Source organism: Dama dama, chromosome 14, assembly GCF_033118175.1.
Source record: "Dama dama isolate Ldn47 chromosome 14, ASM3311817v1, whole genome shotgun sequence".
NCBI lineage: Eukaryota > Metazoa > Chordata > Mammalia > Artiodactyla > Cervidae > Dama > Dama dama.
The window spans coordinates 47,963,470-47,977,113 of record NC_083694.1 but is presented as its reverse complement, the minus strand read 5'-3'; the positions used below and the strand labels follow the sequence as shown (position 1 = coordinate 47,977,113).

The 13,644-nt window shown below is 61.9% G+C and overlaps 1 protein-coding gene across 6 annotated transcripts; it reads left to right on the top strand.

The window, feature by feature from the left end:
- Positions 1–1,065: 1,065 nt before the first annotated feature.
- On the top strand, positions 1,066–13,340 carry MIB2 (MIB E3 ubiquitin protein ligase 2). 6 transcript variants are annotated; one of them, XM_061160596.1, is made up of 20 exons: positions 1,066–1,374; positions 2,878–2,965; positions 6,589–6,844; positions 6,924–7,095; positions 8,017–8,123; positions 8,318–8,512; positions 8,663–8,805; positions 8,910–9,017; positions 10,026–10,127; positions 10,211–10,373; positions 10,451–10,584; positions 10,670–10,818; positions 10,904–11,060; positions 11,153–11,313; positions 11,401–11,527; positions 11,614–11,847; positions 12,259–12,437; positions 12,505–12,698; positions 12,775–12,840; positions 13,016–13,340. In XM_061160596.1, the coding sequence occupies exons 3-20, from the start codon at positions 6,598–6,600 to the stop codon at positions 13,252–13,254; spliced, it is 2,877 nt and encodes a 958-aa protein (XP_061016579.1). In that variant the 5' UTR covers positions 1,066–1,374; positions 2,878–2,965; positions 6,589–6,597; the 3' UTR covers positions 13,255–13,340. The 6 variants fall into 6 exon arrangements, with proteins under 6 accessions (XP_061016579.1, XP_061016581.1, XP_061016580.1 ...); XM_061160598.1 differs by lacking the exon at positions 1,066–1,374 and adding an exon at positions 1,400–1,659 and having other exon boundaries at positions 2,810–2,965; positions 8,318–8,445; positions 8,668–8,805; XM_061160597.1 differs by lacking the exon at positions 1,066–1,374 and adding an exon at positions 1,400–1,659 and having other exon boundaries at positions 2,810–2,965; positions 8,922–9,017.
- The last annotated feature ends 304 nt before the right edge of the window (positions 13,341–13,644 follow it).

The window sequence follows — 13,644 nt, the reverse complement described above, 5'->3', positions numbered from 1 at the left end:
TGCTTGGAAACGAACAGAGATCATACTTTCATTTCTGAGATTGTACCCAAGTACTGAATTTCAGACTCTTTTGTTGACTATGAGGGCTACTCCATTTCTTCTAAGGGATTCTTGCCCACAGTAGTAGTTACAATGGTCATCTGAATTAAACTTGCCCATTCTAGTCCATTTTAGGTCACTGATTCCTAAAATTTTGATGTACATTCTTGCCATCTCCTATTTGATCACTTCCAATTTACCTTGATTCATGGGTTAACATTCCAGGTTCCTATGCAATATTGTTCTTTACAGCATCAGGCTTTACTTCCACCACTAGTCACATCCACAACTGGGCACTGTTTTCGCTTTGGACCATCAGAGAAGTCCCAAAAATGTCTAAATTTAATACATCAAAAACTAGTCTTCTCTGGCTGAGAAACGTAGGGGTTCTGTCAGAAGAAAAGCTATTACAAGGGTTGGAAGTATTTGCCTCTGGGGGAGACTGGCTTGTGACAGATGTTTTTCACTGTCTTCATTTCTGCCAGAATTAAAACCACACACACACACACACACACACACACACACACACACACACACACACCATGCACTGGTGTAACTCTGATTTTAAAATATATCAAGTTAAAAAAGTTGTGAAAACGCCTCATCGCTACACCCAGAAGACGCAGCAAACCGTCTCCACAGCAACCCAACGCGGCTCTGAAACCAGCTGCGCCACGTAGGGCCAGGCGAGGGTGACGCACTTCCGCATCTGGCCCCGCCCCTCCGCCGCAGGGGCGTGGTGGTCTGGTCATCTCTTTCCCGGCCTACGCGTGCGCAGTCTTCCGAAGCCGGGCGCTTGGGGTGCCAGTGTCCCCACGCCGCCCTGGCCGCAGCCCCACGCATTGAGAGGCACGAGAATTGCCGTAGTTTGCAGTCTGCATTCGTCTCACAACTTGTGCACACGTTGTCAGACGCGAGAGCGGACCCGAATCATTCTCGCGGAGGCAAGGCTAGCGGCTCCCCTCCCTGTCGGGGCGGGGCTAGGGCCGTAGCTCAGCCCTCACTCCCCTTACGTCACGGCTCTGCTGGTCCTCCTGGGAGTTGTGGTTCGGGCCCGCCCCTCGGCCGTGGTCCCAGGGGGCTGCGGACTACGGGTCCCGGCAGGCCTCGCGTTGGCCCCTGAGCCCCTCGCGCCGGGGGCTTCGGGCGGCCTCAGCCAGTGGGCTCTGGCTCTGCGCGGCACAGCTGAGCACCTGGCAGGTTGGCTGGCTCAGAGAAGTCTAGCTCGCGGGTGGGCCGCCCCCACACTGAGGCCGCAGCCGACCGACTGACAGACTCGGCCCTTCTCAGGCCCCCGGAGCCTAGGCGCAGAGCGGCCCGGACGCAAACTTCCGGGCAAGTGGAAGGGTCGACAGGGCCACCAGGCCCGGGGTCGGCAGCGGCGGGGGCCCGGGGAGGTTTCCCGAGGAAGGTGACGAATGACGGGCGGGACGCACCCGAACGAGTGAGGAAGGGGTCACTTTCAGGGTGGGCGCCCGGCTCAGCCTGTCCAGCCCCGCCCCCCCGCAGGCCAGCTGCTGGAGTCCAAGGCGCAGCGCTGAGCTCTGACGTCGGCTGAGCCGGGTCCGCCAGCCCTCCGGTCCCTACCCCGGCGGCCCTAGACCCTCGGAGCCCTGCAGGGTAGGAGGCAGGCCCTTGGGGGCAGCTCTGGGGTCGTGAGCGTGGGCCGGGCATGGTCGTGTAGACAAACCAGCGAGGCGCTGATTGTGCGTCTTGGCATTCCCCCCCTGCCTCCACCGCCGCCGCAGGGTCTGATGGCTCAGGGCTTGAGCCAAAGGTTAAAGGCCAACCCCCAAGTCTCCAGGCTTCAGGGCTGCAGCCCACCTGTCTGTAGGCGAGCGGGGGGCGATTGGACAGCTAGATAAGAGAGCTCTTGAGGGGCTCAGATTTTGTCTGATGCCGCGTCAGAGAGGTTTTGCTTGTTTTTGAATGTGTCTAGGGTGTTGGGGTGTGAATAATCCTGCCTCTCTCCTTTTGAGTTCAGAACCAATAGAGAAAATAAGTAAAGGTGCCAGACAGGCTCCTGGTGGGCATCAGCGGGGCAGGGGTTGCGGCAGCGTTACAGTGGAAACACTGGCACACCAGGTCCTTCCTGGCGGGTCCCCTCCTCTCTCTCTCCCTCTGGCCTGTTGCTCCAGGTGCAACAAGTATCTGAATGTCATGCTCCCGCCCAAGACTGGCCCTGTGCAGTGGTTGGGTGGTGACTGCCCTGTCTGCAGAGTGCCTGAGGGCTTCTGTCTGGGTCGCCAGAATTAGGGTGATGGCCTCCCTCTACTTCCTTTAGGCCTTCTTCCAGCAGGTGACTGACAGGCCAGACTCCCTGGCCACTCAGGATGTCCACCTCGGCTTCAGCCAGAGCTGCCACATGACTGGAGCCTGTGATTCGCCAAGTCTTGCCAGTTGACTGTGCCACACGTGGTGCAGATTTAAACTCCATCATTAGACCAGCCGGAGGTGCCCAGAAAGGAGTGGCAGCCTCTGGTGGCCAGCATTCAGCACCCAAGTTGATTCTTCTCAATAAAGACAGTTTGCCAACTTACTAGCTAAATGGGATTTACTCTTTGCAGCTTTTTAAAGTTTTTTTCATAAAATAATCAAAATAGTGCAAATACTTTATTTCTATATTGTCTAAACGTGTGCTTTAGAAATACTTCTGCCTTCCAAAGAGAAACTAGTAAACCAACAGAGCAGACCCAGGTGTCCACCCATTTGGTTGGAGTGGTAAATGCTAAAAGTGTAAGACTGCCTTTTAAAACCCATTTTTCCCCAGACCTGCTGACTGGCTACCTGTTTGGTTTGCTGTGCTCTGTGTCAGCCATGGATTCCAATCTCCAACAGGAAATCTTGGTGGCTGAGCAAAATTGTGACCCGAGAAACAGCAACTAAGCATTTGGGATGCTGACAAGAGGCTGGTGTATACGCTAAGGTAAGTGCCAGCTGCTCATGCCCTGAGTGCCTCTGTGTTCACACTTCGCCATGTCCTACTGTTGGCGACCCCATGAATTGCTGGTCATCAGGCACCTCTGTCCTTGAAGTTTTCCAGGCAAGAATACTGGAGTGGGTTGCATTTCCTACTCCAGGGGATCTTCTCCACTGAGGGATGGAACCCCCATCTCCTTTGTCTCCTGCATTGGCAGGATTCTTTAGCATCGCACCACCTGGGAAACCCTCAGGGTCATCATAAACCTTTGCAGGGTTCTGGTGCCACCAGGTGCCTGGGTTGTAAGCTCTGAGGAAGATGTTAGAGTACTGTGTTTCTGCCAAAAGGAGAAAAAGGAAGAGCGCTCTGGGTGAATTTCTCACTGAAACAAGAGTTCCTTTCCTCCCTATCCCCTCCCTTCCCCTGACCCCGGTCTATTTCCCACTTGCCATCCCCTCCCTTCACACCCTGGGAGAACTTCTGAGGTGAGATAGTGAGCCCTGATTGTGGAAGGGCTGGGGACCTGGAGGTCACATGGAGCATGAATGGCCATGTCCTGGGTCTTGGTGACAACAGTGACAAAGACCAGGCAGGGAGGCAGGTGGCAGAGTAGCAGAGAGGCCTGGAAAGCCTCTGGGCTGCTTCACGGGTGTCCTACAATGCTGTGCCCGAGCATCAAGGTCTGGGAGCCAGGAGGGCAAGCAGGGGGCATTGTTGGGGGCCCTGCTCAGACCCAGCTGGGGTGATGCCAGGCTGGATGGAGGTGCTGTGGCACAGGATCCACCTGGGCACCTGGGGTGGAGTGTGGAGGGGAGGACTGCTCTTCTCTGTTCACTCTCTTCCTTCAGGGGAACTGGTCTGAGCGGGAGAAAGCCCGAGGCTCAGCATGTCCATTCAGCTCTGTCCCCCATGGGCTAGTGGGCTCCCAGGGGCACATACTTAGGGAGCATGGCAGGTTGCTGGCCAGCACTGGAGAACTGCCTGGCCGTGCTATAAATAGGGATGTGAACACGACAGGTGCTGGTCAGAGGCACTTCTTGTGACAGGCTGGACTTTGCTGGTGACCTAGTAGAGCCACTGCTGGCTGAGTCTTGGTCCTCTTTTCCCACAGACCTTGCTGGGCGCCTTCCACCCCCAACCATTCTCTGCCTATCCCCCTGAGGGCAGAGTCAGGCACTGGCCACACCTGCTCTCCTGCTTAAGGTGTCCAATCACCCTAAGTCTTGTTGGAGACAGTCTGCGGCCCTTGGCCAGTGGATCTGTAGGCCTACAGGAAGGGTGGATGCAGCAGCCGACCAGGTGGGCTGAGAGGCTGGGCTCACAGGCTACAGAATAACTGTGGTGCTGACTCTTGGGAGAGTGCCCTTTCCTGCCCCTTTATCTCAGTCCAGGGCCAGTTTCTGAGCCTTGCAGGTGGCATGTCCCCTGCGAGCAGGCACTCTCGCTGCCTATCGGCCCACACTTGTTTGGGTATGTGGCTGCCTGGCTGACTAGCTCAGCAGGAGCGCCTGGGAAGAGTAGGGGGCAGCTCAGCCCTGCCCGGGAGCCATGGCAACCCTGGAGGCTCCCTGAAGGGCAGTGCCTCCTCCCTGCCGTTGGGCCAGTGGCTCAGGCTGGGCTGCCCTGCCCGCTTGCACATGAGTGGCAGTTGCTGACAGACGCCAGGCAGGAGGCAGAGGCCACACGTGAACAGCCCTCTGACAAGGCAGCAGCCCACAGGCCCTGCCCTTGTCTGGGGCTCGCTGGCACCAAAGAGCCACAGATATCCTCATGTGGGCTTCTCGCTGTGGCTAGCAGGACAGGAAAACCCTGGTGCCCCGTCTTCAGTGGGTCCAGAGGCCGTCGGGGGAGGGTGGCTGGAGGGCAGCGGGAGCGGGAGGCCTCATAACCCCTGCGGGGCAGCCATCAGGTGAAGGAGCAGTGGGGTGTCTTGCTGAGATTAGGCCTCGAGTCGGAAAGACTCGTCATTTTGGAAGGTCCATCTGTATCTGGAAGCCTTGGCAGTCCTGGGCGGGGTGAGGAGGGAGTGAGCACAGGCACCTGTGGGGGCAGGGGAGGACTCGTAGAAGGCTGAGCTGGCTGAGCAGTTCATACCACTGAGAATCTGAGGGTCATTCACTTGGACTCTAGGCTGGGTGTGGCCCAGGAGCCTCGCCCTGTAGGCAGTGCCCCTCCCCTGCGTACTCTGTGCCCGGCGCTGGCCTGCAGGTGAGACTGAACAGAGGGTGGCCGTCAGGTGACCTGTGAGCTCAGGCCTGGGATGCTGATTGTTGGGCTGGGGTTGCGGGGGGTGGTCCAGGTGCAGGGGTGACGCGTGGGTCTCCTTCCCTGTTGCTGGCCGAGCCTTGGGCTGGCCTGGCGGCCTATGGCTGCTCTGAGCCACTGGACACTAGAGGGAGCAGCTATACCCCAGCAGGCCTCAGGCTCTCCTCTGGCCTTCCAGGAGCCCTGCAGTGCAGTGAGTTTCATTCAGGGATCCAGGCCTGCATCTTCCCCAGCCTTGGGATCCTCATGCTGGGGAGGCAGTCTCCAGAGATGGAGGGGTGACTGCTCTCTTACAGTCCTGGGGCCCCGAAATCCCTCCCTCTTCACTACTATCTTGCGGGGCCCCGAGTCCCCTCCCACTTCAGGTTCTATTGCTTTAAACTCTTAGGGGTTGTTCAAATCCATTCATGTTAAACCAATTTTATTGAGGAATCACATAATACCAGGAGGCACAGGTCATGAGTAATCCAGCTTTGCAAAGTGAACACACGTGTAATTGGCACCCAGATGGGGAAAGAGCATGTCCCCAGTTCCAAGCCCCGGTGACTGCCTCAGCCACTGTCGCCCTGCCTCCAGCGCCCTGGGTTTGCTTGTTCTGTTTGTGAGCTTCCTGTCGGTGGGGTCAGGTGCACTGCTCCTCTCCCTTAGCGTCTGTTTGTGAGCTCTGTTGTGTAGTGTGGTGGGTCATGCTCCTTTGAAAGTAAATCTTGTCAGGATCTGGTTCACCCTTGAGCCTGCAAGGCGGGCCCTGCTGTGAACAGTGCCTCCTCCTGCCTGGGGTGGCCAGGCCACACCTCTCAGAAGAAGGCCCAGCAGTGAGGCCCAAGTGACGGCGCACTGCTCACCGGGCTGTGGGTAGCATCAGTCCCCAAGTGTGTTAGGTGCTGGAGGTACCCAGGGTTTTCCTGTTTTCTGTCAGATAGTCTGCTTTGTGCATGAGGTCAGCAGGCTCTCTTTCCTCACTCTGGGTACACCAGTCTTAAGTGCCGGCCAGTGTTTCTTCGGAAAGTTTTGTCTTACCTTGCATATTGATGTCTGCAGTCCTAGTAGCCCCTCCCCCCGCCCCCATGCCAGCTACCCAGAACCTGATCTGCTGGTGTGTAGTCCTCCTGACCAGATCTTATTCCCTGGTCCCTGGGGATCTGAAGTCCCATCACCAGGACTGCCCCCACACTACTGCTCCAGCTCCCCGCAGCTGCTGGGGAAGGGGTCCCTTTCCAGAGAGGTGTCCCACCTGCCCTCCAGCCTCAGGGCATTCCAACGTGCCCCTTCCCCCACAGTGGTTTCCGTCTCTCCCTGGCAGTCCTCTGGTGTGACCTCGTGTGGCTTTCTCCATGTGGCCCGATGGTCCCCTCTCCCCGCAGGTCTCCACCATGGACCCAGACCCCCAAGCGGGCGTGCAGGTGGGCATGCGCGTGGTGCGCGGCGTGGACTGGAAGTGGGGCCAGCAGGACGGCGGCGAGGGCGGCGTGGGCACGGTGGTGGAGCTCGGCCGCCACGGCAGCCCTTCGACCCCTGACCGCACAGTGGTCGTGCAGTGGGACCACGGCACCCGCACCAACTACCGCGCTGGCTACCAGGGCGCACACGACCTGCTGCTCTATGACAACGCCCAAATCGGTGCGGGCCCCGGGGGCGGGGCTGGGGCGGAGCTGGGCTGGGGGCGGGCCGGCGGCGCACCTGACGCTGCACCCCGCAGGTGTCCGCCACCCCAACATCATCTGCGACTGCTGCAAGAAGCACGGGCTACGGGGCATGCGCTGGAAATGCCGTATCTGCTTTGACTACGACCTCTGCACGCAATGCTACATGCACAACAAGCACGACCTGGCCCATGCCTTCGAGCGCTACGAGACAGCCCACTCGCGCCCGTGAGTCCCCCCAGCCTCCCCAGTGTCCCACCCCACCGGCCAGTGTCCAGGACCTCCTGAGAATGCCTCCGACACACGATGAGCCTCAGTCCGGGAGGGCTGGAGCTGCCTCCTGCTGACTGCTCTGCTGCAGGTCAGGTCTGTCCTGAGCCATTTCCTGGAGGAGTGACCAGGCTCGTGATCACCCCAGGGGCCTGGGCATTGACACCAGCCCTAACCCCCTACAGAAGGCGACTGTGTCCACCTAGCAGGTCTGTGGAGGTCGGTGCTGTGGATGGGGCCTCCTCACCCTGTCCCTTCCTCTCGCCAGGCTCTCGCTGGCCCCCCAGTGCTGCCTGACTGGGGCTCTGAGAGTGGCCTGTGTGGGGTGTGCTGCTTGCATCTGCTGTGGTCAGGAGGGCCCATGCTAGGGAGGATGGGCACCCAGAGGCGCACCCCTGCCACCTGCACTGTCGCCCTCACCTCCTTGACACCCCTACCCGGGGAGGGGAGGGATGTGCTGGCTAGCGAGGGAGCTGGGAGCAGCCATCCGACACCTCTGGCCAAGCCTGCCTTCCTCACGCCCGCGTTTCCCACATGCTGAACCCTCCCCAGGCCAGGCCAGGTGCTGAGCTCTGGGCATAGCTCTGACAGGATACCTAGCTCTCCAGGAGGTGGCAGATGTGGTGTGACCACACACAGGAACCATGCGGTGAGGGTGGGCCTGGAGCACCCGTCCAACATGGTGTCATGAAAGGCCCCTGGAGGGAACCAGTCGGCAGCCCCACTCGAGGTCCAGTGTGGAGGGCACTGGCCTGGGGGGCCTTCTGTTCCAGGGGAAGAGAACCCGGAGTGGGAATGGGGAGCAGGGCTGCCAGAGCAGAGGGTCTGCTCCTGGCACTACTGCCCTTCATGGCCTGGGACCCACTCTGTCTCCTATAGGGTCATGCTGAGTCCCCGCCAGGGCCTCCCAAGGATCCCGTTAAGGGGCATCTTCCAAGGGGCGAAGGTGGTTCGGGGCCCCGACTGGGAGTGGGGCTCACAGGATGGTGAGTGGGGGCCAGGTGGGAAGGTGGGGGGCTCACAGGATGGTGAGTGAGAGGGCGGGAAGGTGGGGGTTTCACAGGATGTTGGGGGGTGGGGTGGGAAGGTGGGGGCGCAGTTGTGGGAGGCGGTTGCCACCAGCTGTGGCTCATCCTTGTGGCGTGGGTTTACCCTGCTGGTGGGGCCACTGTCTTCCTAGGAGGAGAAGGAAAGCCAGGCCGAGTGGTGGACATCCGTGGCTGGGATGTGGAGACAGGCCGGAGCGTGGCCAGTGTGACGTGGGCCGATGGCACCACCAACGTGTACCGTGTGGGCCACAAAGGCAAGGTGGACCTCAAGTGTGTGGGCGAGGCAGCTGGCGGCTTCTACTACAGGGAGCACCTCCCAAGGCTTGGTATGGGTGGGCCGTCCACCACGTGCCCCCCCCCCCCCATTTGCCCTCCGTCCTGCCCTGGACCTGGGGGTGGTCTCTGGAGTCACTGAGGTGAGTGGTGTGGGCAGAAGGAACCGCCTGAGCCAGCCCTGCTGCACCCCCCACCCCCAGGCAAGCCTGCAGAGCTGCAGCGCAGGGTCAGTGCTGACGGCCAGCCCTTCCAGCGTGGGGACAAGGTCAAGTGTCTGCTGGACACGGACGTGCTGAGGGAGATGCAGGAAGGCCACGGCGGGTGGAACCCCCGGATGGCCAAGGTGAGATGCCCCACCTGGTGAGTTCCCGTGCCCACCCTCCCCATGTCCTCTGGCCCCCCGCCCTCCCTGCCCCACCTGGCCACTGCCTCCATGACCCGCCACAGTTTATCGGACAGACGGGCACCGTGCACCGCATCACAGACCGTGGGGACGTGCGTGTGCAGTTCAGCCACAAGACCCGCTGGACCTTCCACCCTGGGGCTCTCACCAAGGTGCATGGGGGGGCTGAGCTGAGCCCCTTCTGCTCACTTCTGCACCCCCTTTCATGTACCTTCTTGGCCCTGGGAGTGCCTTCCTCTAGCCCTGAAGGACGAGGTCAGGGCCTGGTGGGTTTAAAGGGGATTCAGTCCACGAAGAGGGACCTAGATGTGAAGGGGAGGCCCACGGCGTTGTTGGAAGTGGGGGGGGGCAGGAGACCAGGCCCCAGCATGTGTTCTGAGGGCCAGGGGAGCTTCGCGGGCTGCAGGTGGCATGGTTGGGCAGAGTTCCTAGAATGCTCCCATGGGTGCTGCCTGAAGGGTGGGAAGGCCCCTTAGGACAGGGGTGGATCTTTAGGACACCACCCTGAATCAGGGTGGTGGGGCATGGTGAGAGCTGTTTGAGCAGTATTTCTCAGAAGCAGGAGGGAGGAGGTGGAGGGCAGGTGGCAGAGCATCCGGTGATGACCCCTGGACAGAATGCAGAGCCAGCACTCAGCTCAAGCTGGAGACACCTGGGACATGTGGGCCTTCAAGGAGGATTTGTGGTGGGGGTCACAGGACAGGTGGTTTATAGAGTGAGTTCTGTCTGTGCAGGTGAGGGCACAGGTGTGGATAAAGTTGCCAGGGAAGGTTTGGGGTGCGGGAGGAGCAGCCCCTGGCCCCGCCATGTTCAGGCTCTGTCCCCAGTCATCCTGGCGCCCCTCCTCCAAGCTTGGCTGGGCTGGTCTTGGTCATACTGCCCACCCCCCCATCAGCCCGTGGTCAGGCCTGCCCCAGCCTGAACACCCCTGAGCTGGCTCTGACCATCACCCCTGTGGCTCTGAGGCTGGGCCGGCAGGGCTGTCCTGGTCACCTGTCACCCTTATTGGGTGAGACCCTCTGGTTGTGTTTTCAGGCAGGGGCTGGGGTCCTGATGAGGTGGAACTGAACGAGGGTGGGGGCCTTCCTGCTCTCCGACTCTGGGCAGCCATGCCCACTGGGGCTCCTCATGTGCTTCTCTCGTGCTCCTCTGTCACTCAGCAAAACTGCCTGGTGGGTGAGGTGGTGCGGGTTATCGACGACCTTGACACGGTGAAGCGGCTGCAGGCTGGCCATGGGGAGTGGACTGATGACATGGCCCCTGTGAGTCTCCCACCCTTACTTCCATGCCTATCACACTTACCCCTGGGAGGCACGCTTGTGACCCCCACCCTCTCCTCATTCAGGCTCTGGGCCGCATTGGGAGAGTGCTGAAGGTTTTCGGAGATGGGAACGTGGGTGTGCTGGTCAGTGGGAAGCTGTGGACCTTCAGCCCCTCCTGCCTGGTGGCCTACCGGCCTGAGGAAGATGCCAACCTGGACGTAGCTGGGCGAGCCCGGGAGAACAAAAGTGAGGGCATCCAGTGAGCAGCTGGTTGGGGCAGAGCTGCCCTGGCCACCACTGACCCTCAACCCCACCTTCCCCAGGCTCCCTGAGCGTTGTCCTGGACAAGCTTCGAGCCCAGAAGAGTGACCTGGAGCACCCAGGGAGGCTGGTGGTGGAGGTGGCTCTGGGCAATGTGGCCCGGGCTCTGGACCTGCTGCGGCGGCACCCGGAACAGGCGAGCCCGAGACCTGCCTCCCGGCCCAGCCAGCCCCAGTGAGGGGGCCAAGGGCCAGGGACTGACCCTCTGCCTCTCCCGGCAGGTGGACACCAAGAATCAGGGCAGGACTGCCCTGCAGATGGCCACCTACCTAGGCCAGGTGGAGCTGGTGCGGCTGCTGCTGCAGGCTCAGGCGGGCGTTGACCTGCCGGATGACGAGGGCAACACAGCACTGCACTACGCAGCCCTGGGGTGAGGCCCGGCCAGAGTGCGAGGGGGCTGGGCCTACAGGTCCAGCCAGCGGGCACAACGCCCCTCCTGCTTCCTATCCTGCCAGGAACCAACCCGAGGCTGCCCGGGTACTCTTGAGCTCAGGTTGTGGGGCCAATGCTCTGAACAGCACTCGGAGCTCAGCACTGCATGTGGCCGTGCAGAGGGGCTTCCTGGAGGTGGTGAAGGTCCTCTGTGAGTGTGGCTGTGACGTCAACCTGCCTGTGAGTGCTGGGTCCCCCGGCTCTGGCCCTGGGGTCAAGGAGGTCGTGGCTGAGACTTCCTTGCCAAGTGATCACTGGCCTACCACCGGCAGGATGCCCATGCTGACACACCCCTGCACTGCGCCATCTCAGCGGGCACTGGTGCCAGCGGCATTGTGGAGGTCCTCACCGAGGTGCCGGGCATCGATGTCACTGCCACCAACAGCCAGGGCTTCACCCTGCTGCACCACGCGTCCCTCAAAGGCCACACACTGTGAGTTTGGGGTGACACACAACTCCTGCTGTACCACTGGGCCACGGGGTCGCCCCCAACCCCAGAGGCATCTCCCTGCTCCCACAGAGCTGTCAGGAGGATTCTGGCGCGGGCCCGGCAGCTGGTGGACGCCAAGAAGGAGGATGGGTTCACGGCACTGCACCTGGCCGCCTTCAACAACCACAGGGAGGTGGCCCAAGTTCTTATCCGAGAGGTGTGGACAGAGTCCCCTGGGCCGTGGACTGGGGTGTCAGGGCCCACCAGGGTCCCTGGGTTGAGCCCGTGCCCACCCCTCCCCAGGGCCACTGTGATGTGAACGCTCGCAACCGTAAGCTGCAGTCCCCGCTGCACCTGGCTGTGCAGCAGGCCCATGTGGGGCTGGTGCCACTGCTGGTGGATGCCGGCTGCAGCATCAACGCGGAGGATGAGGAGGGGGACACGGCTCTGCACGTGGCACTGCAGCGCCACCAGCTGCTGCCTCTGGCAGCTGATGGGGGCGCAGGGGACCCGGGTCCCCTGCAGCTGCTGTCCAGGGTGAGGAATTGTGACTCTGGGTGCTGGGGAGGGGGACGCAGAACTGGGCCACAGGTTCCTCTGCCCTCTCTCCCCTCAGGATGGCCGGACCAGGCCTCGTAGGGTGGGCAGGCTGGGCCACAGTGGTTTGTTCTGTGACCCTGGTCACCACTGCTGGCACAATGTTCCTGAGAGTCTGACCAGCTTGGGAGAGGGAGTGGGGTCTAGTAGGGCTTGGCCCTGCCATAGGCCGAGTGGTGTATCAGAACACGGCCTCCGTGCCACTGGCTGCCCAGTGGGGCCCTTTGCCTTTGGCTCCAGGGGCCTCAGGGAGCAGGTGCTCAGGCCTCTGCAGCCAGGTACCAGCAGAGGCTTCCTTCAGGCCAGCATTCCCAGGCGCTCGCCCTCACCAGCGTCTGTCCTGCCATCCAGCTACAGGCCTCGGGCCTTCCGGGCAGCGCGGAGCTGACGGCAGGCGCAGCGATCGCCTACTTCTTAGCGCTGGAGGGCGCCGACCTGAGCTATGCCAACCACCGCGGCCGGAGCCCCCTGGACCTGGCTGCTGAGGGTCGCCTGCTCAAAGCCCTGCAGGGCTGTGCTCAGCGCTTCCGGTGAGCCGGCGGGGCGGGGGGCGGGATCGAAGCTCCGGGCCCTTTCAAGACCCCTGTCCCCACGCAGGGAGCGGCAGGCTGGCGGCGGTGGCAGCGGGGGCTCGGCCCAGGGCCCAAGACTGGTGCTCAGTGCTCCGAACACTGTGACCAACCTGCATGTGGCCGCGTCGACGGGGCCCGAGGCCGCCGAGTGCCTAGTGTGCTCGGAGCTGGCGCTGCTGGTGCTGTTCTCGCCCTGCCAGCATCGCACAGTGTGCGAGGGTGAGTGCGGGGTGGGGAGGGGGGCGCGGCAGCCGGGCTGGACGGCCCCTCACTCAACCGTGGCCTCCCCCCGTAGAGTGCGCACGCAGGATGAAGAAGTGCATCAGGTGCCAGGTGGTCATCAGCAAGAAGCTGCGCCCAGGTGGGGCCCGGCGCCCGCCCCGCCCCACTGCCCCCAGGTGTGGGCCGCTGCACCCGCCCGCGGCCCCGCTCGATGTCCACGGCCCCGCCCCCTTTCGTGGCTCACATTCTATTCGCGGTTCTCTCGCAAGACCTCGGCCCCAAGCCCCCGCCCCTGACCTGGACCTCTTCCGCAGACGGCACGGAGGTGGTCAACGCAGCCCTCGCGCCCGGCCCGCCGCGGCAGCTGGTGGAGGAGCTGCAGAGCCGCTATCGGCAGATGGAGGAGCGCATCACCTGCCCGATTTGCATCGACAGCCACATCCGCCTCGTGTTCCAGTGTGGCCATGGCGCGTGCGCGCCCTGTGGCGCGGCGCTCAGCGCCTGCCCCATCTGCCGCCAGCCCATCCGCGACCGCATCCAGATCTTCGTGTAGCCCGCGCCCCCCGCCTCGTTCCGGGGCCATGCCCCGCGGCCACCCTCGCGAGCCCTTTCTCTGTGTTTTATAAAGAGATTGCTGGACTTTGTGTCTGGTTGCCTGTCTGGGGCGGGGCCGTGCGGGTCCCCTACCGCGGACCATTCTGACCGCACCCCTTACACCGTTGGCCCAGCGCTGGGTTCTGCGCTTTGGCCAGAGGCCTTGCAAGGCCTCTCCCGACCCGTGTATTCTGCCCTTCTTCCCAGGACTCACGGGTCCAGAGTGCGGCCCGGACCCTGGCCAGAAAGAACGGGGCCCCGGGCTTGCGGTGTCGTCCAGAGGCACTGAATGGACCGAAACCCCAGCAATAGCCACCTCCCTGCCCCTGGGGTGGGCTGCAGAGTCGGA